This window comes from Podarcis vaucheri (genome assembly GCF_965113315.1).
Source record: "Podarcis vaucheri genome assembly, chromosome: 8".
Taxonomy (NCBI): Eukaryota; Metazoa; Chordata; class Lepidosauria; order Squamata; family Lacertidae; genus Podarcis; species Podarcis vaucheri.
In genome coordinates, this window is record NC_138766.1 from 85,621,153 (window position 1) to 85,646,465 (window position 25,313).

Consider the following 25,313-nt stretch of genomic DNA (forward strand, 5'->3'; position numbering starts at 1 on the left):
GCTCTCCCTAGGCTTGCCATCTCTTGGCACTATCATTTCTACTAACACTGGAGGACCTTGGGTGCAAGAGTGTTTTCTGGGTGGAGATAGATGGTCATTAGCCCAACAGTTCTGGCAAGTGCAGGGGTGAATGGTTCTCAGGACAGAATCTGTCTGTCCACTTGAGAAAGGTTAAGGTGTGGGAGAGTGTGCAGAAAGACCTATCTTGCCCTCTTTGTCAGGTGACAGCCCTCAGCTCTGCTGTTCCCACTTGGCCCAGGATGCCAGCATCTGCAGATGCTTGGATCCCTGCTGCTTATATTCCGTGATCTGACAGCGCTTTTACTCAGTCTGATCCCATGGTGAGATTTCACAGGCAAGAAGTGGTTTTATTTTCGACGGTGCAGGTAAGACCAGGGAAATGAATATTGCAAGCCCTGAATCCCACGACTCTAAATTTAAAACTTAAATCAGGTCAGGGCTACACAAAGAAGTATCTTATCTCCGCTGCTTGCTTTTCATATGAGGACCTGGCTTTTCTTTCTTCTGGCTCCCTTCTGAGCATTAAAGTGCACGTTCCCTTGCTTTGACCTTCCTTGCCTTTTCATCTTCACCTTCACTTTTCGAATTCCAGAACTACTTCCAGACTTCTTCTTTTTGCAGCACTCCAGCTCTGTGCCCCCTCAGTCTATCTCCTCACTTTGCATGCGGCCAGCCAAGCCATAAGCAGTAGCTGGAGGCTGCAGCAGCAGCAGGAGATGGCAGAGGAGGCAGACAGGTGCAGAGGTGACCATAGGAGCAGGTAGGCATGGAGGCAGAGGCGGGTGGGGATGGCATTTTCTGTTTTGCCTGCAGTGGTGAAATGCCCCGTGCCGGCCTTGATTAGGAGACTCCTACTCCCTCCCTAAAATTTCCAGAGTTCCCTGTGAAGAGGCATCAATTGTTAAATCCCCCTATAAATTGTAGCTCTGGGAGGGGAATAGTGGGGACTCCTAACAACTCTTCACAAACTACAGCTCCCAGAATTCTTTGGGGAAACCCATAACTCTTTAAAGTGCTACCATAGTGCTTTAAGTCAAGTGTGATCTAGGGACGTGGGTGGCGCTGTGGTCTAAACCACCAAGCCTCTTGGGTGTGCCAATCATAAAGTTGGCAGTACAAATCCTGCTGCTTTTCTGTCCCAGCTTCTGCCAACCTAGCAGCTCAAAAGCATACTAGTGCAAGTAGATCAATAGGTACCACTGCAGCGGGAAGTCATTTTCATGCGCTCTGGCACTTGTCACGGTGTTCTGTGTGCCAGAAGTGGTTTTTTCATGCTGGCCACATGACCTGGGAAAGCTGCAGACAAATGCTGGCTCCCTCGGTCTGAATGCGGAGATAAGCGCTGCACCCCATAGTTGAATTTGACTGGACTTAACCGGTCCAGGGGTCCTATACTTTTACCTTTAAGTGTGTGTGGCCATTGCCAGTCTTTCTCTGCTCATGGTCTTTCGGCCTTCTTGTCCCCGATACCTAATTGCTTTCCAGCTTGCTTGCATTATGGATTCAGACTCCCTTGCATTCCTGATTTTTGTAATAAGCCCTGCTCCTGGACCCCCCCCTTTTTTTGCAATACTGCTTCCTAAATCCGGATGAGGGTTCTTCCCATGCTGTTGGGATTCGTCTAAGAATCATACTTGGATGCTAGCAGCCTTCAAAGGATTCTTCCCCCCCTCCCAAAGTCATAAATAATGTAGAGAAGCCTTTGAGGCTGCCTGTACCCAGTAAAATTGATTGGCAATAAGTACAAAACAGGTAAAAGGAAGCACACAGTGAATACTTAATATGTGGGATTTGTTACAAGATGCTGTGGTGACAAGCAGCAATCTTCTTTAAAAAATGGGTTAGACAAATTTGTGTTCAGGATAGGTTTGTCAGCAACCACTAACCATGATAGTTAATTGGAACCTCCAGGAGACCATATCCCTGAGGGTCAAACTCCATGTGGCATTTATGTCCTGACTGCTGCTCAGACCATGACAACAGAGGCTTCATTCATGCAGGAAAAGGCTATCAATGGCTCCTAGTCATGGTGACTATGTTCTGCCTTCAAAGTAATGCTTTGTGCTAGTTGCTGGAAACTGCAGGAGAGGTCCTGCTGGAGGGTTTCCCAGAAGTGTTTGGGCAGCCCACTGTGAGGCCAGGATGCTGGTGGGCCATTGGCCTGATCCAGCACACTCTTAGAATCATTGAACTGTAGATTTGGAAGGGACCCTGAGGATCATTCAGTCCAACCCCCTGCAATGCGGAAATATGCAGCTGTCCCATATGGGGATCGAACCTGCAACTTTGGCAATATCATCAGCACCACGCTCCCACCAACTGAGCTATCGTCTTATGTTCCAGTTTACACATTGGTCCAAGAGGTGTGGATCAACCCATTTCACGTTGGAATTCACAGATAACCCAATTCCTTAAGCATCTCTTGTTATAACTCAAAACCAGCAGATTTTAAAATTATGCTGAGAAAATGCAATGGGAAGCTTGGTACTGGGGCACTGGGGAGGGAATGTGGCTATACAGTACTCTCTGTCTGATCCTTTCAAATCTCTTTCACAGGCCATACCCCTCTTCAACTGCACCCTCTCTCCCTAGGTCACACCTCATACCATCTCTGCTTTGTCCTCTCCTGAAGTGCCCTTGTCGGGCTGGAATGTGTCCTTTGAAACTGATAATGTTCCTTGCTTGCCTGGATGCAGAATGGAGAGGGATGAGTGAGTGTTTGTAGAAATAAGCCAACTGTGCTGAGGCAAAATCAGCATTTGCTATTCTATTGCCTCTGGCCCTGCCCAACACTGACATGTGCCCCCTCGCCGCCCCAAAGTTACCCAGAAGGGGATATAGCCCTTAGGCCGGTGGTGGCCAAACCTGGCCCTCCAGCTGTTTTTGGACTACAGCTCCCATCATCCCTAGCTAACAGGACCAGTTGTCAGGGATGATGGGAATTGTAGTCCCAAAACAGCTGGAGAGCCAAGTTTGGCCATCACTGACTAGGCTGATAAAGGCTCCCCAATGTTGCTAGGACCTAGAATTTATGCCTTCATTTACGGCCACCATCAGTCGGTAGGGCAGGAGACTCTTAATCTCAGGGTTGTAGGTTCAAGTCCCACATTGGGCAAAAGATTCCTGCTTTGCAGGGGGTGGGACTAGATGACCCTCAGGGTTCCTTCTAACTGTACAATTCTATGATTCTGTGTGCTGGCGGGCACTGAAGGGAGCTGTAGTCCAGAACATATGGAGGGTAGCAGGTTAGGGAAGGCTTGCTGGTCATCTCCGTGTTCACTATAACCTACGTCTGCATGGCTTTTCGCGAGCTACAAAAAGCTACTGCGAAAGGAGAAGAACAGCTGATCCTGCAGCTTCAAATACTTTGCACCAGAAGGCATTACTATTCCAAAGATTGCTGCATATAACATATCTGTGCCCGTGTATTGTTGATAAACCCTCAGATAAATGTTAAAACACATGCTTTTCATAAGCTTTCTTACCGCTGATGGATTACTTTTGGTGTTTATCCTTTGCAGCAGACCACTTAATCTTACCGGAGTACTTTACAATTTAGGCCCTCAGCCTGACCTATTTAAACAACGTTGGATACTGTCAGGAAAGCTGCATGTTTCACGCAGGCAGACAGGTATTTATAACTGCTCAGCAGCAGACAGTGATAGCTATAGCATCATCTGTGCCACAGAAACACCATCAATGTCTTTTATAGCAAGAAATGATGAAGAAGTCTGAAAGTGGCTGAGGAACTAAGATGTGATCAGTTAAATGTTCCAATGTATTGCTATATTAATCTAACATCATACTCTGAACACAAGTGTGAGCTGCAAATGCAGGATAGCAATCTACCTAGGCGTTGCAACAAATGGAAACTCAGAAGGGGAAGGGGAAGCCAGCAAGCAAGCCCATTTCTTCAGTGTGTACGTGGAGGGGGAACCCAGGAACTAGGTTAGCGTGTTTAGACACTTGATTACGACTCCTGAGTAAGCTCCATTGAGTTCTGTGGTCCTTATTCCTAGCACAGGACAGATAAATGTAAATAAAAGGATAGAAGGCTACTTCAAAAGACCTATTTATTGAACATTTATTCTGATTTGCTTAGTTAAACTTTACACAGAAGTTAGTTGCATCTGGTCATTACTGAGCATTGGTTCTGATTTGTTTGCAGGGAGGTTATTATGGGCATTCATCCTGCAGTCATCCCAATTTCCTTGTTGGGTGTTCGTACATCTTCCTGTTAGTTATTCCTTCCACACTTTTCAATGCATTCCCCTATCACTTTCCAAACTGCAAACAGGCTGTTTCTTCTTTAAAATCAGTTTGTTGCTAGGGTGACAGAGGGCTTTGATCCACATTAATTGTGCAAACCTAAATCTCCTGCCTGCTATGAATGCCTTCTTTGAACATGCTGACAGTCTGAAGATGCCCTGATTCTCTCGCTGAAGGTTTGTTCTGTGTGGGCCCAACGTGGACTTCAAAAGGAGGGTGTTTTAAGATTGGAGTGTAAGACTCATCTAAATTCAAAAATTTTGGCACCATGCTTCTTAGCAGTTCCAAACAGATTTGGCACTGTGGGAGTAGAGCTCTGTCAGTCAGTTCTGAATTCCACTGCCCTCACTTTCTGAAGCACGAGAGTTGAGGAACATGCCAGGAACAGCATGCACTGCTCGATCCTCAGTCCCAGCATGTGCGTCAGGAAAGGTGGAGTAATTGAATGATCAAGTCTTAACGCCATCCTCCGCTTCTGTACTTAATGCACAGTAAGGACAGGAATAACCTTCGCGTGCAAGTTTTATCTTTACTAGAAAGGTGGATGCATGGATTTAAAGGAAAGGTCACCACCTGCCTTTGTGTTGAAGAGGATATGCACATTCTGAGGATTCCTTCCTGTGTTAATAGCAATATTCTGTTTTTAAACACTCAGAACTTTGATTTTCCATTTCTCAGGGTAGATTAATTGAGTTGCATGCACTGTGCACACTTGAGACTAAAGCTCAGTTTGTTCAACAAGGACATTACAGATGGCATTGCTGTTATTATACAAGGCGTGTTTGTTCTTTTGCCCTTGGCTGAAGATTATTTCCGTCTCGTACTGCTATTTTTTATATATATTTTTGGTGTGGTGTGGCACCCCAAAAGATGGCTAACTTGCAGAGAACCAAGTGTGTTAAAGTATATGTGTTAATTATTTTTGTTAGGTATGATTCAAGGATTAAAAATATATGTATTTGCCATCTGTTCCTACCACTGCATGATTTATTTTATTTTAAAAGGCATAGATACTCTGTTTTTCTATAGAGAACACTCAAAACAGTTAACTAGTTCGAACAATCAGTCACATAGCACACAACATTATTTAAAATGATCAAAAAATAAACATGGTTCAGTCCTAACAATGAAAACATATTGTGAGGCTGGGCCTGGCTCAGATTGGCTCCAACGGTTTTATAGCAACTTACTTTGGGACAGTCAATGGGAGAGAGAGGAGAAAGGGACCTGTTGCTACATTTTATAGAGCATACAGGGAAGTCACTGGTGAGCAGGATTTCAGCAGAAGTCTATAGGGCATCTCAGCTTTTACACAACCATTTTTGTGCAAAAGCTATGTGCTTCAAGGGTATATAAATGTGTTTTCACTTTGGTGATGCTGGTTGATTGAACCCAGAGTTCCAGAATTTTGCTTAACACTTGGTTTACACAGTAACCCTTGACCTGATGTTTGCAAAGGTCTTAATGAGAGTTTGTTAGAGTTGTAATAGGAATTTTATGCTCTTAAATATATGATAATGTTCATAAGTATACCAACCAAGCACATACATAGATCAGCACAGGAAGGCCAATCTGGAACCATTTTAATTCCTAAACTGAGCAAATGTTTTCTCTGCAAGGTCAAACTGGAAAAGCCTCCCCATTGTCTTTTCCTTCACAAATCCTGTCTTAAGGGTATGTCTCATGTTTGAATAGGGTATGAGCCTGTGACGTGGACCAGGAACTATTTATTTATCATTACAAAAGACTGGCCAAGCTACCCAGGAAATCCAATCAAGTAACCTGCCAGACAGGAGATAAAAACAGGAGAAAAACAATATTAAAATTTCTATTTTGGACTGCCTCTTCTGTGATGTAGGTGTGATGTATCTGAGGGGTGGTCTTAGGTTACACCCCTTCTGTGATGTATGTATGATGTTTCTGGGGGTGGTCTTGATCTACAGGGTGGCAATTTCAAAAGTCTTTATAAGGCCTCGCACACCACTTTTCTGGGTCCTTCCTCTCTCCTGCAAGTGAGGGGAGCACCCTGTTGCAACAGATCAATAAAGGCCAAGCCTACAGGCTGCTGTTTTGCTCCAAGTTATCCTGGTTGGTGTTTTTGTTTTTGTCCAAGGGAGTCCTCGGATTTTTCCGTTAACAGAGTTAGCTTTGCAAAACATTTTTCAGTAATCTATTGATTGTTCTAGTTTTGGTAAAGAGATTATAGGAGGTTGGTTTTTCTATGTGAAAGTATACCAACAGGCCCTTTAAAACTTTTTTTTCCTCCTAGAAGCGTACTGTACTTGCATTTTACCTCATGAAGTAGTATTTTCTTTCTGGTTATCAAGTACAGTAGCTGTGTTTACTTTGCAAACATACTTGAAAATCAGAATTATCATAAACAATGCATTTTTTTCTTGCTCTATTGTTAGATCACCCAGAGCACATATATACCATGTAGTGGCTCTGTTTTTGGTTTATAACCATTCACCCAAGTATTTTAATATGCATGAGCATGGTAACAATAATTTAAATATATACATACAGGGAGCAATGGAAACATTTGTGAGCAGTGACTTCTGCACACCCAGCGCATTGTGCTCGTGGAAGTTTCCAGTGCCTTTTCCTTGAGTATTTTTCTCCAGCTTTATTGCTGTTCCATAGTGTGTAGATATGTCACACAAATTGTTAATTTGTGCAAATCAGGTAAAACTTAATAGTGCTTGTATCTGCTCTTACTGATCACTTTATTTAACGTTGTTGACAACTTTCATCGCTGTTCCAGAAATGTTACTTACAAAGACGTTTGTTTTTAGTTTTTTCTCTCTCTTTGGAACACAGGAAACAGTGATTCATTGATAGAACTCACAAAGGCCGAGGAGAAAGTTATCCAAGGTCTTAAGTAAAAATAGTGCCATAATCTATCAAGTGCCAGATGGGTTTGGTGGAAGCAATGGAGAGCAGAGTCCATTTGGTCACCTTAGAGTGTTCAATTTCATTGTAAACTTATGTACCTGATAATAGCAGCCTCTTGTTTCTTAATTGCAATTGTATCCCTCCTTTCCCCAAATGAACCCACTGTGGCCTGTATGGGTAACGTTATCTTAAGTTATCTTATTTCCAGTGGCTTCCTTTTGCTGCTTATAAGCAGGACAAACTACTCCTTAAGTAAAGGTAAAGGTACCCCTGCCTGTACGGGCCAGTCATGTCCGACTCTAGGGTTGTGCGCCCATCTCACTTAAGAAGCCAGGGGCCAGCGCTGTGACGAAGCTGCTCTGGCGAGCCTGCACCAGCGCAGCACACGGAAACGCCGTTTACCTTCCCGCTAGAAAGCGGTCCCTATTTATCTACTTGCACTTAGGGGTGCTTTCGAACTGCTAGGTGGGCAGGAGCTGGGACCGAACGACGGGAGCTCACTCTGCCGCGGGGATTCGAACCGCCGACCATATGATCGGCAAGTCCTAGGCACTGAGGTTTTACCCACAGCGCCACCCGCGTCCTTATAACTACTCCTTAGGATCACTTAATTAACAGATATGTCCTGATGGTCTGTCCTTTAAAAAAGAAAAGAAGATATTCTGCTTTTGGAGAGTTGATCAAGATGAGAAGTGAGAAACGAGGGGAAAAACAAGAAGCCTGGACACCATTTTCCTAATTCAAGTTGCCTCTGAAGTGGCCAATGACCTGGTTCACACATAACATTAAACCCAGTCAGATGGGTGGCATATAAACAATAATTTTTACAGTATTATTATCATAGGAATCTCATATGGAGAAGGGATGATGCAACTGATAAGACAGAAAAAAATTGGTGTCTCCTTTACTTTTCCAGGTCAGTTACAGATAGGTAGCCGTGTTGGTCTGCCATAGTCAAAATAAAAAGATTCCTTCCAGTAGCACCTTAAAGACCAACTAAGTTAGTTCTTGGTATGAGCTTTCGTGTGCATGCACGAAATCGTGTGCATGCAGGTATCTGAAGAAGTGTGCATGCACACGAAAGCTCATACCAAGAACTAACTTAGTTGGTCTTTAAGGTGCTACTGGAAGGAATCTTTTTATTTTTTCTGGGTCAGCTGGCTTTTAGAACTAAGTTTCCTTTTTTCCTCTTCCCTTCCAATCCATCTTCCTTTTGTGTCATTTCTTCTTCTTCTTCTTCCAAGCCTGACTGTCTTTTCTGTGTTACTGCTCTAAAGCTTTTTTTTTTAAAATCCAAATAAATTTGAGGCAGGGCACTTATCTGGCTTTACCATGCGGTATAATGCAATTTTAACCCTTTTCATACGTGTAGCTGATTAAAAACAACAGGTGTCTAGCAAGACTTTGGTTTTGATACTTAAACTGGCTTACATTCATTCTTTTGGTTTAGATTTTAATCATTCTTCTCTGGGTTTTACTTTTATATAGCATTGCATGTCGCTAACTAGTGTGACTTACACTGTTTCAATTTATTGCACGTATGGCTTCATTATTGTGATATATGTGTGTATGTGTGTGTATAGATAGATAGTATTAGGAAGTGTTTATTGTTGTCCTGAGGTGCTTTGAGCTCAGCTTGGATGCTGGAAAAGCGGCATACAAGTATTTAAATAGAATGTATGTCCATATGAATTAATGTAGTAGCATTTTATTATAGTCTTGATGACCTTTATTTTGTATCTTTGCTTCAGGAATGCTGTTCCAAAATAAGGAAGGGAGGCGCTCTGAAAACATTCCTGTTTAGAAAGCTGAGGTGATTTTAACCTGTTTTCGTGATTTTTGTTTTAAGATATGACTGCGGACTTTCCCCTCAGTTTTACTGTTTTCTTTTTCTGTAAACCGCTTTGAGGTTGCTTTAAAAAATAACAATGAAGCGGCGTATAAATTTTGCGAACTAAATAAATGAGGGAGCGAGCGAGGCGTTTAATGCGCCCTGAGGCGGCTTTGAACGGCTCCACCCACTGTCAATTGGCGCGAGCGCGCCGCTTCAGTGAATGACAGCAGCCTCGCGCGCTATATGCCCGCCCCCTCGCTTCTCTCCGCCCAATCGCCGCAGCGGGAAACGCTCGCGCCCAAGCTCCCTTCCCGCCCTTTTGCCGTTGACTTTGGCGCGCGAGTCTCAAAACACCAGCGAGGAGCAGGAGGAGACGCCCCGCTGTCCTCCAGCCGAACGCAGCGGGTTGGGGTGAGGGGGGGGAATCAACCAATTGGAGGGCGAGTTACGCTTTCTTTAGTAGACAAGCGCGTCTCCTACCCAGTAGGCAACAAAGGTGGGCGGGCTCGAGAAGCTCCTCCTCCGCCTTGTTCCGAGTTGCCTGAGAAGGGAGAGCAGGAGGCGTGGCTTCCTGACAGCCGGGGGCGTGGCCTGCGCGGCTATTTAAAGGGGACTGCGCCGGCGTTCGAACGCTCAGTCGCGGCTCGTAGCCGGTGCGGGCGGCTGCGTCTGGAGAAGGAAGCGGCGGTGCTGCGCTGCTGGTTTGGATAAGCAGGATTTTGGTGGGGAAAGCGGAGGCGCGCGTGGCTTTTCCTGGATGCGCCCGGCTTGGAGGGCGTAACAAGTGTCGCTTCCTCTGCGATTCCCCCCTTTTTTCGTATTTTTGCTGCTTTCCCCTTACCTTGCTCCTTAATATTTTTTATTATTATTTTGTTTCCGTTTTTCTCCATTCCGAGGCTGCATTGCAAGCGAGGATTTATTTGCTGCGCGGCTGCCGCTGCACCGCCGTTCGTGCGCGCGTGTTTTTCCTGTTTTCCTCTGTCTCCTTCCCGCTTTTCCTCCCTCTCCTCTTTTTGTTTTCTTCTGCCTGCGTGTTAGGCGAGCCCGGGTCCCCGCACCTTCCCTCGGGCAGGCGGGCGGGCCATGGAGGAGAAGTACCTGCCGGAGCTGATGGCGGAGAAGGACTCCCTGGATCCGTCCTTCACCCACGCGCTGAGACTGGTTAACCAAGGTGCGGACATAGAAAGCCTGCAACTTGCACTGAGGAGGGAATGGGCGTTTTGCAAAACAAAACGGGGTGGGGGTGTCTTGATTTTTGGGGTGCGGGGAAAAACAAAATGCAAGCTTATTTTCTGGACGGAGCAACGCAAATCGGGTGCAATGTCCGCTCGGAAGTAATTAAATGAGTCGTACGGAAGTAGGATTGCACCGCCCTAAACCATTTGTTTTTGTTCTTGTTGTGTTGCATTACTGCGCGAATAATGAGAAAGGTAGACAATAGGCGCTCGGTAAGAAAAATAGGGGGCGGTGCCAGGGCACGGCTGCCCACCCTGGAAAGGTGCTGGCTTTGTGTTTGGGGTGTCGTTCCTTGCAAGTGCAGGAGATCCCTTTAAACTGGCTGCCCGCAGACTTTGGAAGCAACTCCGAAGCGTGAACTAGGTAGGGGCTTCTGGGTAAGTCTGCATTGGATGGGTAGCTCATGAGCTGCAAAGGCAATTGCATCTTTCAGAGTGTGTGTGAGCTTGCATTTCTCTAGCGATAACGGGGCACCCCGGGGTGCTCAAAAGTGCTTTTTGTTGGGTGTCCTCTCGGTAATCATCTCTGCAAGGTAGCTCTGTGTTGCTTATCCCTATATTGCAAGGGGGGGGGAGAGAATGGTTGCAACTGTGGCTATGCACCCAATGAGTTCCAACTAGAATTGAGATTTGCAATCAGGGTCTTGCTGCACCTTGCTTTCAGCTGGGCTCTTCCTGCTTGTACAGTTAAGCAGCATAGGATATTGGCTGTTAGTCCTTTGCCTCCAGTGGCAGCATGCCTTTAAACACCAGCTGCTGATGGCAACAAGGGGGTGTAGCCTTCCTTGTAAGCTTCCTGTAGGCACCTGGACCCCCACTGCTGGAGGTGAAAGTGGTCCTGGGCTTCCATCTGAGCCTTCTGGTAGGATTTGGCAAGGCTGCCTTCGTTATATTTTGAGATGGATGCAGGAAGCGTGCTAGAACGGCTTGGGATTTTGTAAAAAGCTGCTTGAGTGACTGGCTCTCCCAGTGTGAAACAAAAGCGGAGATGGTGTGTCTGGGTTCTGAGTGATAGGCAGCCTCATTCAGGTGCAAGGAGTCTGTATTGTCTGGGACTGGAGGGCTTCTTAAAAAGTATGGGGAATGAGGACCACGTCGTGAGGGTCCTTACGGGACAGCAGCACACCCTCCTGTTGCCAAGTGCCTTTTAGCAGAAGGAGCTGGAGGTTCTTGAATGCGTCTGGGAGTTCTCAGACAAAAGTTCCCTCTGTGGAAACTTCATTTACAGGCTTTGACCAGATGGATCTTAACAGACAACTGTTCATAACAGGCATTTTGGACATGAGGGGTGATCATCTTTCTGGTACTGATTTTGGGGAAGCAGCCCTTGGTAAAGAACTGGATGATTATTGCTGAAATTTTGTGTTTCTGGGGCTGACATGTATTTACAGGGTTTGGGGCAGGGAATGGAAGAACAAGCACTCTGTAGGAACAAAAGATTTGTAGGCTCCCTCGGGGCAAGGCAAGCAAGCTTATGTTCTAGAAAATCCTTCAGGGGGTGGACAGCAGTGGATAAAAAACTGGTTTCCCCCATCCACACTAGAGGAAATGGGGTTGAGCTCTCTGGGGAGTTGAATGAACATGTGATGCAATAGATTTTTGGGGGGAGCAACATAACCTTTTTCTTCACCCAATGTTCTTGTGGTTAATTGCTAAAGGAGGGAGTACAGTGCCATGATGTTTGGGAGAGGTCATTAGAGTTGTGTTCTAGAAATTGGTGTGCAAGGAAACACAATAAGAATGCATCAGGTGATGATACCTTGCCCCCCCCCCCGAAACTAGGGTCTGTGTGAGTTATTCACTCACTCAAATAGGCTGAGAGATCAGTGATCCACACACCTTCCCTTTTTGCTAGCCTGAGCGCAGGTACTTTCATCTTTCCTGCCTTTGATCTCGCATCTGCTTAGGAGAATTTGTCATGGTGGGAATCAAGTGGCATGCTCCAGAGCTTGCCCCCCCCCCATTGGTACTGGCCAGTTCCCTGGGGGGAGGGAAGCCACTGTGTGCCTGTGACCCTCAAGTGTGTCTCACCGTTACTGGACCCGGTCCCAGAGGGATGTTCCTGCTGCCTCGGGAATTTTTCCCTCTCTGAATTGTCCAGTTTCTTTGGAGTGAAACCAAACTCCCCAAGCCTATTTTCCTACAGCATCTCGGAATATGAGGTGCTTTGGCAAACTGTGCAGCTGTGAAGTTGTTACCTTTTTCTATAGTCTGTGTCACCTTCACATTAAAAGGGAATCTGACATCTTCTGGTCAGTAGCTTTTTAAAAATTTTGGTGGAGAGGGCATCTAAATATCACATATTACCGACATACTTGAACTGCACAACTAAATAGCTCTTTTGACATTTTGCTCTTTCGAGGCATCTTGTATATATACCAAGAAAGGTGTGTCTTGACATTAGAAAGGTGTTTTTTTTTTGGGGGGGGTGGACATGGAATTGCTTACGTTTACTAAGTCTTGATTCTCTCCCCCCCCCTGCTTAAAAAAATAGCAATTTTCAGTTGGATGATTTCTTCCTGACCTTGATGTTTTCACGTTGCTGTTGGGCTGTGTGTTCATGGGAGAAGCATGATGGATGTCTTGATCACCAGCAAAGTGGCCTTCATTAGCTAGGAAGCTGAGAATAACAGATGGGACTTGCAATAAACAATAGGTTGCCAGGACCTGCCAAAGTTTGAAGTGATGCTTTCCTATTGACATCGTGCTCATATTAAAACTAATCCTGCAAATCTGACAAGCGGTGCTTGTTTCTGAGCTTCTAGTTTTAAGACAAGGCTCTAAAAAATAGGGAAAGGGCTGTAGCTTAGTGGTAGAATATTTGCTGTGCAGACAGAAGGTCCCAAGTTTCAGTCCCATTCATTTATAGAGACTCTGGTCTGAAATCCTCAAGAGCTGCCGCCAGTGTAGATACTGAGTTAGATGGCCCCATGGATCTGACTTGGTATAAGGCAGCTTCTTCCTATATTCCTAAAAGGGTGCTTTATAACAGTTGGAAGGGCGGGGTATAAATAAGAAAATTATTATGTAATAAGGCTGAAAAAGGGCTGTTGAGCATTCCAGACAAACCTTGCGGCCCCATGAGTCCAATGGGGATTGCTTGCTAGCATCTTTAGGATGGTTGCAACCTGTAGGACAGGTTTGCATCTCTGAAAGTCAAATGATGGACAATGGCAATATGTTCTGATGGCTCACACAACTTGGGATTTGCATATTTTTCTGACGCCTCTCAGTAGGAACTGTCAGAAGAGAGGTGCTGCTTCATTGTGTGTGATCTGTCTGGGACATGCTTGTGACAGACAACCAGTTATTTTAAGGTCCATAATGATGTGTGGCTAATACCTGGACATAGCTTGGAAAAGTGGGAAATAGGTCTAGCAGCTTCTGTGATAGCATCTTCAGAGGTGTCAATCCACTGAATAGTCATTGCTGGGGAGCAATGGTTGCTAATGCTGTTTGCCGTTGTGCCCTGATCGTGGGCTTTCCTGAAGCGTTTAGCTAGCGGGTGTTGTGGAAATGGGATGCTGGATTACATATTCTGGGTTGTATCCTGTGCTTGTCTTACTCCAACTAGGCCCACTGATGAACTTAAGGCCATTGATTTCCAGTACATCTATTTCAAGTAAAACTTAGTTGGATACTACGCTTCATTTTCAATTGGCATTGTTTTGACTTCTTTGTGATTGCTACCCTGTGCTGCTTGGGGATTGAGGGAACAGCTGTAGCTCACTGGTAGAACATCTGCTTCACATGCAGAAAGTCTCGGGTTCAATCCCCAGCGTCTCCAGGTAGGGCTGGGAAAGACTTCTGGTCTGAGATCCTGGAGTCTGAAGAGACAGTTGTCAGTCAATGTAGATAATATTGAGCTTAGATGGTCCAATGGTCTCACCTGGTATAAGGCAGTTTCCTGTGTCCCTGTGAAGGGCAGGATATACATTTAATCAATAAACAATAAACCTTTCGCATGATCTAGTGGGGCTTCTGTTAGACTGATGCCAAAATCTGGTCAGTTATGGGACAGTTCATTCTGATGCGGGCTATTAAAACTGCACAAAGCACGGTTTATTTGCGTCACAGAAGACGTCATATCATTCCCTTGAGAGCCAGCGTGGTGTAGTGGTTAAGAGCGGGAGTCTCGTAATCTGGGGAACCGGGTTCACGTCTCCGCTCCTCCACATGCAGCTGCTGGGTGACTTTGGGCCAGTCACACTTCTTTGAAGTCTCTCAGCCTCACTCGCCTCACAGAGTGTTTGTTGTGGGGGAAGAAGGGAAAGGAGAATGTTGGCTGCTTTGAGAGTCCTGAAGGGGAGTGAAAGGCGGGATATCAAATCCAAACTACTACTACTACTACTACTACTACTACTTCTTCTTCTTCTTCTTCTTCTTCTTCTTCTTCTTCTTCTTCTTCTTCTTCACAGTGCTAGAACCCCTACTCTTCATTGATAACATTTGCTATTTAATTTGAACAGTTGGGGAGTTGAAAAAAGGAAGTACCTATGTAACCCCCCCCCAAAAAAAAACACTAATTCAGGTGTAGCTGCTCTGGAAATTAAATCTGCATCTTTTGAAAATTACCTTTGCAAGAGTGAGTAACTTGCAGCAGGTATCCTGTCACAACAGGTAACCTGAGCTGTAGGTTAGTACTGTACATTTTTACTGCTTTCAGTATGACTTGGGCACCAATGAAAACTGCCGTTTTGGTTCTGCTAGAATCTAACCTTAAAGTAACATTGGGTGAAAATAAGGTGTATTTTTAACACTGTTAAACTCTTCTGTCTCTACACCTTAGAATTTGAGGTTACCCAGTAAAGTTCACTGCGTGTAGCTTTAGGATGGATAGAAGCCAGGACTCTATAAGCACACACTTTAATTTGCGATACTGCTTTTTTAAAAGCAAATGGTGGACTAGGAAGATAACTTAGCAAATCAAGTTTTATCAGGTTGCTTGTGATACTAGGTTAACCCCTGACTATTTTTGCCAGCAATGAACCAAAATGGAATGAAGAGTATGTGTTTCTTGAATGCAGGCTACTGCAACTCTCAGTTTGCACATTGGCTGCATGACATGCCAGTAGAACTTAAAAAGTAGGTTGATTTAGCTGTAGGAGCAATAGGAAATTAAGAATGGAAAAGAGATTTAGAGCTGGCAATAACTGGTTACCTTTATCTTTTGGGGGATTAATACAAATCTGAAAAGGTCTTTAAAAAAATGTTGGACAGAATTTCCACATCCAGGCTGCTGAGCCAGAGCCGCATGTACTTGGATCTCTATTAATAATATCAGAATGACACTTCTAATGCCCTCATTGAGGCATGCAGAGTGTGGAGAGCTCTGTTTGTGCATCTGTCTAGGATTCTGCAAGAGCAGTTTTGCAGTGATGAATCACTGAAGATTTTCACCTACTATGTACTGAGCAAAGCACTGTAGCCGCAAATGTACTGTCTCAATTAAAAGGCAGGCTTATGTAACCTTTATAACTGCCTGGCTGCGAGCTGACCCAGAGTACATGTTTCAGATTTAAGAGTGTGAAGCAGCTACTGGGTGAAAAGAAATGACAAGCAAACTCCTTGCATGGTATGTTGTTTCCCCCCCTTTTTGCACAGAAGAGGATGAGCTCTTCCTAAAGAACAGCATAGCAGTAACATAAAATGCTTGTTTACATTTACAAGCTGTTGGAATAATTGTTGTATTGTTTTGTTGAGGCTTTCACTCCACTGAAGTATCTCAGTCTTGGAGTGGCAATCAGCTTTGTAGCTCCAGGTTTTTGCCAGTATACCCAAGTCACAACTTAGACATGCATTTTATTTATCCTACAAATTATATCCAATTTTTACATTCAGTAGAAGTCACTCAAAGCTGTTTGCAACGTAAACAGACAGGCAACAACAACAAAAGATAACTTGTTTTTAATGATGTGATTGTTAACAAGGACCAGTGTGGTGTAGTGGTTAAGAGCGGTAGACTCGTAATCTGGGGAACCGGGTTCGCGTCTCCGCTCCTCCCCATGCAGCTGCTGGGTGACCTTGGGCTAGTCACACTTCTCTGAAGTCTCTCAGCCCCACTCACCTGACAGAGTGTTTGTTGGGGAGGAAGGGAAAGTAGATTGTTAGCCGCTTTGAGTCTCCTTAGGGTAGTGATAAAGTGGGATATCAAATCCGAACTCCTCCTCCTCCTCCTCCTCTTCCTCCTCCTCTTCTTCTTCTTCTTCTTCTACTACTACTTCTACTTCTACAAAGCAGTCCAGCCCCAAAAATAGTACCAATAAAACAAATAGCCAGAACTAACAATAGACTAAATTAGGTCACGTAGTAAACAGGATCAAAGGCTTGTTTCAGACCAAAATGCCTTCCAAACACTGGTGGCACGCGAAGACGGAGATGGCATAGCTTTTTGGGTCAAGGAGTTTCACATCGGGTGCTGCCACAGTTAAAGCCCCAGGATAGATTTAAGGGCGTGGGGAAGTCTAAATCATTGCACTGGTTACTTAACACTGCATGCGATACAAGCCAGAGCCAGGCGCAGGTGCAACTGGCACACCAGCCGAGACTGGGCATAAGTTCTCCTCGCCAGATGTGACACCGGGCCATCTGATGACAAGACTGGGCTCAGAATTCCTCTCTAGCTACGACGATGATCTTTCAAGCGTTGTGCAACCCTTTCTGGAACAAACTGACATCCTGTCCCTGCACCAGTAGGTGAAATGACCAAGAACACCTTTGCCTTGTTTTGATAGAATTTCAGTACATTAAACCCTCATTCAGCCTATCACTGACTCAGCTTCAGAACTTCCCTGGAATGAGATGACAAGGAGATGCAGAGCTGTGTTTCCTCAGCATGGGGATAAGATTGAACTGGTTTCTGAGCAGTAGTTTCTGAGACACGCCTGCAAGGAAGGACAGCCCAAGCCCCTTCAATTGCGAAGCAGACTGGAGCAACAGGAACATGCTCTGCTCTCTTTCTCCCTGAAAAAAATAGTCAACTTAGGGCAGCCAAGGCTCCCAAAGCAGGCCTGCAATAACCTGACTGAAGTTCAGAATATGTTTTGTGTAGGAATTATTGCAGATGGGGTTGCTGCTGTGTACCCAAGCACGCCAGCCAAAATAAGAAAAGAAAGATAAGAAAGGGAAATTACAAAATCCTCTCTCAAAATTCAGTCTGCACAACTTATTCCACACACAAAAAAGTGAGCCCTCCCAGATGTCACCTGGAAGCTTACCTGTATTTCCCCAGCCTCCCACCCTAGGAGATCATCCCACCTGTTTGTATAGTGAGAGTGCTGCTGTTGTGACCAACCTTAGATCAGGATGTGACCTCGACTCACCGGGGATGTGGATCCTGACTCGCTGGTTGGAGCCGTTTACTCTACAAAATGGGTAAGCAGAACTCAGGATTATAGGACCTATGTTTTTTCTAGAACCATTGGCCAGAGCTGGGGCAGATATTTGCTCAGGTGCAGTCAGATGCAAAATGGTGGCTGAGAGGGTGAACGTTGTATCGCAATGGACATCATGAGTCATTGAGTGGAACCTGTGTATTCAAGTACAAATCGCATCTTGAGTTACTACTGAACAAGATCTCCAGGACCTTTATTTGGAGCAGGGGAAAGTTGTCTTGATGCTGGCTTTTAAGTAATCAGGAGTCATCATTTACAGTGACCCTACAGTTAGCAGATTCCAGTCTACATGGGCTGCTCTTGAAGTCTGCTGTGGGAGGCTGCCTGACTTTAGCTGGTGTGACTTGCACGCTTGGGCGCAACTTTTTAAGGTGCCAAGTTTGAAAACTTAAAATAGCTTGGGCACTGGGTATTTTAGGAAGTGCCATTGCACATTTCCTGTTGTCGTCTAGGGAGGCCTTGTTGTATTTGCTTTCTCAAGGACTGGACCCAAGATAAATAGAACCTTAGGTGGAAATGCCACCTCCTCCCTCACACGGTGTTCAGTTTTGTGGTGTTGCAAAGTTGTGTGCCTTTTCAAGTTTGCAAGAAACAAAGAAATACCTGTTAAGCTGTTAGGTTTTACAATGTCCATTAAACGTGCCCAGAGCTACTTCTCACCTGCACCATAGCTTACCGCAGACAGTACTCTCAAATACTGAGCTTTACTTTGGTGCCCAGGGCAAGTTGCTAGCCCTGGCCTTCACTGTTGGAGGATAGACTGATAATGACAAAACAGGTTCGTTCTTGGTGTAATGTTTGGAGCAGACTCCATGCAAAGGCAGGCTAAGCTCCCCCTCCCCCCTAAAAAATGACAATTGAAGATATTATTCCAAAGTTCTGGTGTAGCAGCAACCATGCTGATCATATTCTAACTTATGCCTCTTCTAGAGTTGCATTGGTGGTGGACTATTTCTGGTTTAAAGTCCATTCCATCTCATTTGTATATTGGCTTGCATTTTTTTTAAAGCAACAAACCCACACAAACATTTCCATTTAAATACAGTGGTACCTTGGGTTAAGTACTTAATTCGTTCTGGAGGTCCATTCTTAACCTGAAACTGTTCTTAACCTGAAGCACCACTTGTTAGCTAATGAGGCCTCCTGCTGCCACCACGCCGCCAGAGCACAATTTCTGTTCTCATCCTGAATCAAAGTTCTTAACCCGAGGTACTATTTCTGGGTTAGTGGAGTTTGTAACCTGAAGCGTATATAACCCGAGGTACCACTGTATATGCCTGGTTTTCTCTCAAGATAGACATTTCTAGATAATTTTGTTAATGGTGTTCTTTGTGTGCGGTGACTTCTGCGAAGTACAAAAGCAAATAGATTCTGAATAGTGATTTGTGCGTTAAACTGGGAGGTTCAGATCAGGCCGGTTCATAGCGTAATTGCCAGATGCTACATTCCTCAAGCACAGAGGTCAGCAAAATTTTTCAGCAGGGGGCTGGTCCACTGTCCCTCAGACCTTGTGGGGGGCCGGACTATATTTTTTTTTTTTGGGGGGGAGAAACGAACTATTTTCGCCCACCCACAAAGAGGCCTGAAGATGCTTCGCTTTGCCTGTCCCAGTTGTCGTCCCAATAGCCACAGTTGGGCTTCAGCCAGCCATCCAGGCACCGTGGTGGGGTAGGAGGCTGCGTTGGCTGGTGAAGACGGAAGCAGCAGCCCCGGCGGATGAGCCGTGGATGGAGGTAGGGGAAGCGGGGCGTCGCTGGAACATTTACATACCACCACCTGCTGTTGCTGCTTCCTGAGAGGCACCACGGAGAAGACAGAGCTGCCTGCCAACCTGCGGCTGCAGCCACCGCAACAACTCACCTGAATGCCATGGGAGGAATGAGGGAGGCAGGCATGCAGTGCTAAAGAAAGCGTGCGAGCAAGCTGCGTGGAGAAGGAAGGAAGGGCGGACTGAGGGAGAGGGAGGAGGAGCAGGAAGAAAACACAGCAGCAGCCAGTGTCACACGCCCGCTTGACAGCGCCGCCCTGCTGAGGTGGGCAGGCTGATTCCCGCCATCAACGGTGCCCGGTGTGGGACAAGATTGCTCCGCCCCTGAGGAGAAAAGCACCACCGTGTGAGGGAGAAGGAAAGAATGTGCACACTGGTGATTCCCGGACTGTCCGCAGGCCGGATCTAGAAGGTAGTTGGGCCTGATCCAGCCCGCGAACCTTAGTTTTTTGACCCATGCTCAAGCACCTCTTGTTGGCATGTGGGAAGTCCCAGCGCCAGTCCTTGACATTTTCTAAAAGGATTAGCTGATAGGAAAAACTTCTGCCTGAGACCCTTCCATTTGGGAGTAGACAGAACTGAACCTTGTAAGACCTGGTTTATGCAATTGCATGCTTTATGCAATTATTATGGATTATTATTATTACAGTGGTACCTCTGGTTACGAACTTAATTTGTTCCGGAAGTCTGTTCTTAACCTGAAACCGTTCTTAACCTAAGGTACCACTTTAGCTAATGGGGCCTCCCGCTGCTGCCGTGCAATTTCTGTTCTCATCCTGGGGCAAAGTTCTTAATCCGAGGTACTACTTTCGGGTTAGTGGAGTCTGTAACCCAAAGTGTTTGTAACCTGAGGTACTACTGTACTTTGTGTAGTCTTCCATGTGTCTTCCAAGGCGAGCTTTGTATCTTTAACAGTAAATAACATGTTTAATGATTTATTATGTAGAATTCAAAGAACAGCAGGTTGGATGAAATATTGATTATTTGCAATAGCCAACTTCGGAATGCATTGGTTTGAGGGGTTAAAAGGAAAATTGGGCAGTTTATCTGATGAGGAATATTGGATTAGTTGGGCTGGTGTGCTGTGAATAAACTAGATTCCCCCGCTCCCCCTGATGTACTCTGTATCTTAACGGTTGCATGCATGTAGTTATGTCAGTAGGCAATATTGCTTGAGTAGTTTCTGGGACCAGCACAAACGCCTATGCATATGCAGGACAGGTTTTTAGAAGCCTGATCTGCCAAAGAGTATACTAGAAAACCCTGTCTCTTCTGTGTTGTATTTAGAAGGTCACTTCTGATAATTCACTGGCTTCTCAACTGCAGTGAGACAAACAGAATTAAAAGGTTCACAGAGTTACATAGTTAAAGTGCATGCACAAGATCTAGGATTCCACATTCTTGCCTCTTGAGAGAAGCTACTTTTTGATGCTTAAAGGATCTGAAACATTCCCTGCTTGGGTATAAAGTCAGCCTATTTCAGCCACAATAGGACATCTGGGTCCTATTGATTTCTTCTTGAATTAAGCATTTCATTAAACTGCTCCCATTGAAATCAATGGCACTTAAGAAAACCCAACAACACCTAACTTTTGTGCAGTTGTGTTCCATGTTCACCTTCAGGAGGTGTGAACTATGGTCTTTGTCTGGACTACACATCACATCAGACAATAGTTTGAAACAGTTTTCAGCACCAAGAAAATGCTTGCTTCTCATGGTTTCTTAAGAGCTGGGAATTTGTGCCTCTCCAGGTGGTATTGGACTGCAGTTTCCATTGGCCCCCGCCAGTATGGCTGAAGGTCAAGGATGACAGTTTCTCCACCTCTAGTTTTAAGTAAACAAGTCTAGGTTTGGATAATAAAACAAGCCAGAAACCTTGTTACTTGTTCGCATTAAGCCATTATTTGTTTTAAACTATAGTTTAACTGGGCCTTTGTTTAAAACATGGATTGAACAGAAATTCATGCATGCATGCAAAAGATTTTCTGAAGTATTGTTAAACACTTGAAACCTGCTGCTGTTAACTTTTTGTAGAACAGTAGGGGTCCAGCAGGAGATAATGAGAAGAGAATAATACACTTTTAAGTTGGATACCTTGCTTTTCTTGAAGAGAGGAAAAAAGAAACCCTTTCAGAAGGAAAAAAAACCACCACCCTAATTTTATTCAGCTAACTAGCGTAGAAATCACAAAAGGTGCAAACACTGGAGTCTTTTAAGTAGCAGAAATCAGGGGATTAGTTAAAAGCAAGTATTGTCACAGTGCTGAAAAGAATGCCTGCCTAACATTCTGGAAAGTTAACTGCCAAGAACTTGGTGCAAGTTCAGTTTGAAATGGCTGATTTAATTCAATTTTAAATACTAAGAATCCGGTTCTCACTAAAATTAGTCTCTGCTTCATTGTTCTAATCCTTGATAGTAATTTAGACTTCCCTCTACATAAATCATGCAACAGCTCTGTGGTACCGGCATACCGTGTCCGGTTACTTTGAATAAGCTGTTTGAACTGCTCTAACTCTATTCCTAATGGTAGAAGTCATTCAAGGCAGCTAGAATGGGTTTTTATGCATGCATGGTTACTTGGTGATTTTGGCAAAGGGGTTTGAAGAATTGCACTGCTTGCTTTCTGCTTACATGGCTACGGAAGATATGTGAAGAGTGATTCTTTCATATGTTCTAAGGAAATTCATGTAGGACATCCAAAGATATTTGCCAAATGCTTGGCTGTTTTGTTGGTTTTAGGTTGTGCTTTTGGTTTTAATTACATGGTTTGTTGTACTATGCTTTAGAAATTTAAACAAAAATTAAGCAGTTTATAAATTGTTTGTGAGTAATAAGGCTGGGAGAAGAAATGGCATTATCCACTGGAGGTGTGGAGGAAATTCAAGTGGTGGTAAACGTGTCAGGCAAAGCTGGTTGGGAAACCTGATGACAAGCAGGTGATGAGTGATTAGAGCTTCTGTCCAAGGAAATAGAAACTAGAGGCAACAAGGACAGAGGGGAAGAAACAAGCATCTTTGAGCACAAATGAAGGTTACTAGGTCTTTTTTCATTGCGTTCAAAAAGTACATGCCTGTGCAAGCAGTCATTTCATGCTATTTGTGTGCTCATTTGTGGCATAAATGCCCTGCTCTTCTGAGGGACCCGGATAATCTCCCATCCATGAGGCTTCTGAGGTTATATAGGAATAAAACTGTGCCTTTTGACCATTATTTGTTAGTGTACATAATCCTGCTGTACCCCTTTCTGTGACGTCTTTGACATTTTGAAATATTCAAGTATTTCGGATGTGCCTAAATTGGTTGTTGCCTGTAAATCGAAATATTTTGAAGTCCTGTCCCAAGTTCACTGGGTTTGTTCATTTAAAACATCATTTTGATTTGCTGGTACAAGGTGATTTTTCAAATCACAAGCTTCCTCCTGAGTAAGCCTACTTAGTGTTTTCCTGAGCGAGAGTTGTTGTACAGTGGTGCCCCGCAAGATGAATGCCTTGCAAGACGAAAAACTCGCTAGACGAAAGGGTTTTCCATTTTTGCGTTGCTTCGCTAGACAAATTTCCCTATGGGCTTGCTTCGCAATACTAAAACGTCTTGCGCTTTTTTTTTAAAGCCGCTTGAAGAGGCGCAGTTGCGACGGACTGTGCTTCGCAAGACGAAAAACATCGCAAGACGAAAGGACTCGCGGAACGAATTCTTTTCATCTTGCGAGGCACCACTGTATCAGTACATATTGACTGGAGCTAAATAAGTAATATATTTCTGAGGAAAAGAAGAAAAAGTGTCTGGTCATTCAGCCCATGTACCTTTTTTGTATTAGAGAGTTACATTTGCTTAGACAAGTGGCTCTTGAAAACTAATTAAAATAGAGCCACAAATTTGCAATTTACCGGTAAGTGCCTGAAATATGTCCAGAACTTTCAAGCAGCAAAGTCACTGTTTTTCCTAGAAAGCAAAATGCCCACGTTGTCTTGTTGTTATGTCAAATATTCATCATGGTCTGCAGTAATTGTGTATCATACTTGAATATTTCAACTTGGTTACTGCCTGTGACTTTATTTAAAGGAGTGTAGGATGTAATTCATTGTACTAAAGAATTGTGGTGGCAGTATAAAAACTCTTTTGTATTCACTTCATACTTGATTTTAAAACCATTAACACTTAAAAGTGGCATCTTCAAAATGACTGACCTTTTAAAAATCATTGTTATCCATCATGGCCTTGTACTTGTTTGTGGAATTGCATAACTGTGTTTTTCTGAATTCCTTCCACAATGAACTGGAAGTTTATCAGCTGGCATAGGCTGACTCTAGAGCAGCTTGCGCTGAGGAGAAAGTTGCCAGAGAAGAAAAGTTGTTTTCCTGAAATTCAATCCTCAAATCTGGAATCCCATGCGCATTTCAGAAGTTAGGAAGGAGGCTTAAGTGGGAAGCCTGTTCATTCGGTAAATAGTTCAGAGTTCAGACTGTGCAACATTTTTGGGAAAGCTGGGGAGGAGGGCAGTTGGAACTGGAGGCTTCACACAGTTGGTTGTGATGGGTCATATTTATCTGAATCAAGCTTTTGGCACAGAATGTTTCCCAGAGACAAGTTGTTTATCCAGCATTGGCTTGAAGGCTTTTCAGATGAGAATTCCACCCCATAAGTACATTAAAAAAAAGAGTAAAGTCAGAATCTTCATTTCCCAAAGTAATGATCTACTAGCCTAGCAAATCTATCCACTTCAAGATATGAAGACAATTATGTCTGCTCAGGCAAGCATCTGACGAAATTTAGCCAAGCAAAGTCAGTAAGCTTGTTCATTGGAAAAGTAGCCTCTCTCTGGGCAGTGACTTCCAGTATACCCCTTCAGAAAATGACTGTTTAGGTGGCTTACACACAGCTAGAGAAAAGGGGAGAGGCTGGTAGTGTATTAAATACTGCTTTCTGCTGATGAAATGGAGTCATTGAAGGCTTCTACGGTGCCTAAAGCAGCTTTCACCAACCTAGTGCCCTCCGGATGCTTGGGATTACAATTCCCATAGACCAAGCCACCGCAGTTGTGTTTAGTTCCTCTAGTTTAAGCTAAGTCTGAGCCTGCAGGCTTGCTATATCCTATTTCAAGAGATACTAGTTAAATATTAGGAGAACTCTGTAGCTTCAGCATTGGGGCAAGCCACTACAGGAGAACGTAATACCTGAACCAACAATGTTTTTGAACATTCTGGTGGTGGTGGTGGTGGTTAGAATTCATTCAGTAGTGCACTTGGGGGGGGGTAAGTATTGCAGGAATACAGTGGTACCTCGGGTTAAGTACTTAATTCGTTCCAGAGGTCCGTACTTAACCTGAAATTGTTAACCTAAAGCACCACTTTAGCTAATGGGGCCTCCTGCTGCTGCCGTGCCGCCGGAGCACGATTTCTGTTCTCATCCTGAAGCAAAGTTCTTAATCCGAGGTACAATTTCTGGGTTAGTGGAGTCTGTAACCTGAAGCGTATGTAACCCGAGGTACCACTGTAGAGGCAAAATAGGGCTGCAGAACAACAAGCAACTCCTGAAAAATAGAGCACCAGAAATAATTCTGCACCACTTTAGCCCAGCAAGGGAAGGTCATTGGAAAGGAAATGTGGGCCACTCCATCCTTTGAAAGGCTCCTGGATCTTTGATGCCTGGAGCACCCCTCTTGGGGCTTGGGGATACACAGCAACATTTTGTTGGGCAACTGTATTCACTGGGAAACTTCGTAGATACATCAGAACCCCTCAACTTTCTAACCATGTACTTCAGAGCATTTCTCTAAAGTGAAGTCCTGTCCCTGTTTTATGGATGGAATTATGCCTTTGAGTCCATGCAGGTATTTTCCAGAAAAGTAACTAGTATGTGCAGATGGCAAACACTTCAGATTCGTTTGGTAAGCTTAACTCC

General features: G+C 44.5%; 1 protein-coding gene across 2 annotated transcripts in view; it reads left to right on the plus strand.

Moving 5' to 3' along the window:
* Window positions 1-9,647: 9,647 nt before the first annotated feature.
* Window positions 9,648-25,313, plus strand: part of KHDRBS3 (KH RNA binding domain containing, signal transduction associated 3) — a 110,133-nt gene continuing 94,467 nt past the window's right edge. For both annotated transcript variants that reach the window (XR_014222849.1, XM_082235843.1), the window contains exon 1: window positions 9,648-10,190. Coding sequence is in view for 1 of the 2 variants with exons in the window: in XM_082235843.1 (XP_082091969.1) it covers window positions 10,103-10,190 (88 nt within the window). In the remaining variant the exon portion in view is untranslated. The remainder of the gene's footprint in view (window positions 10,191-25,313) is intronic.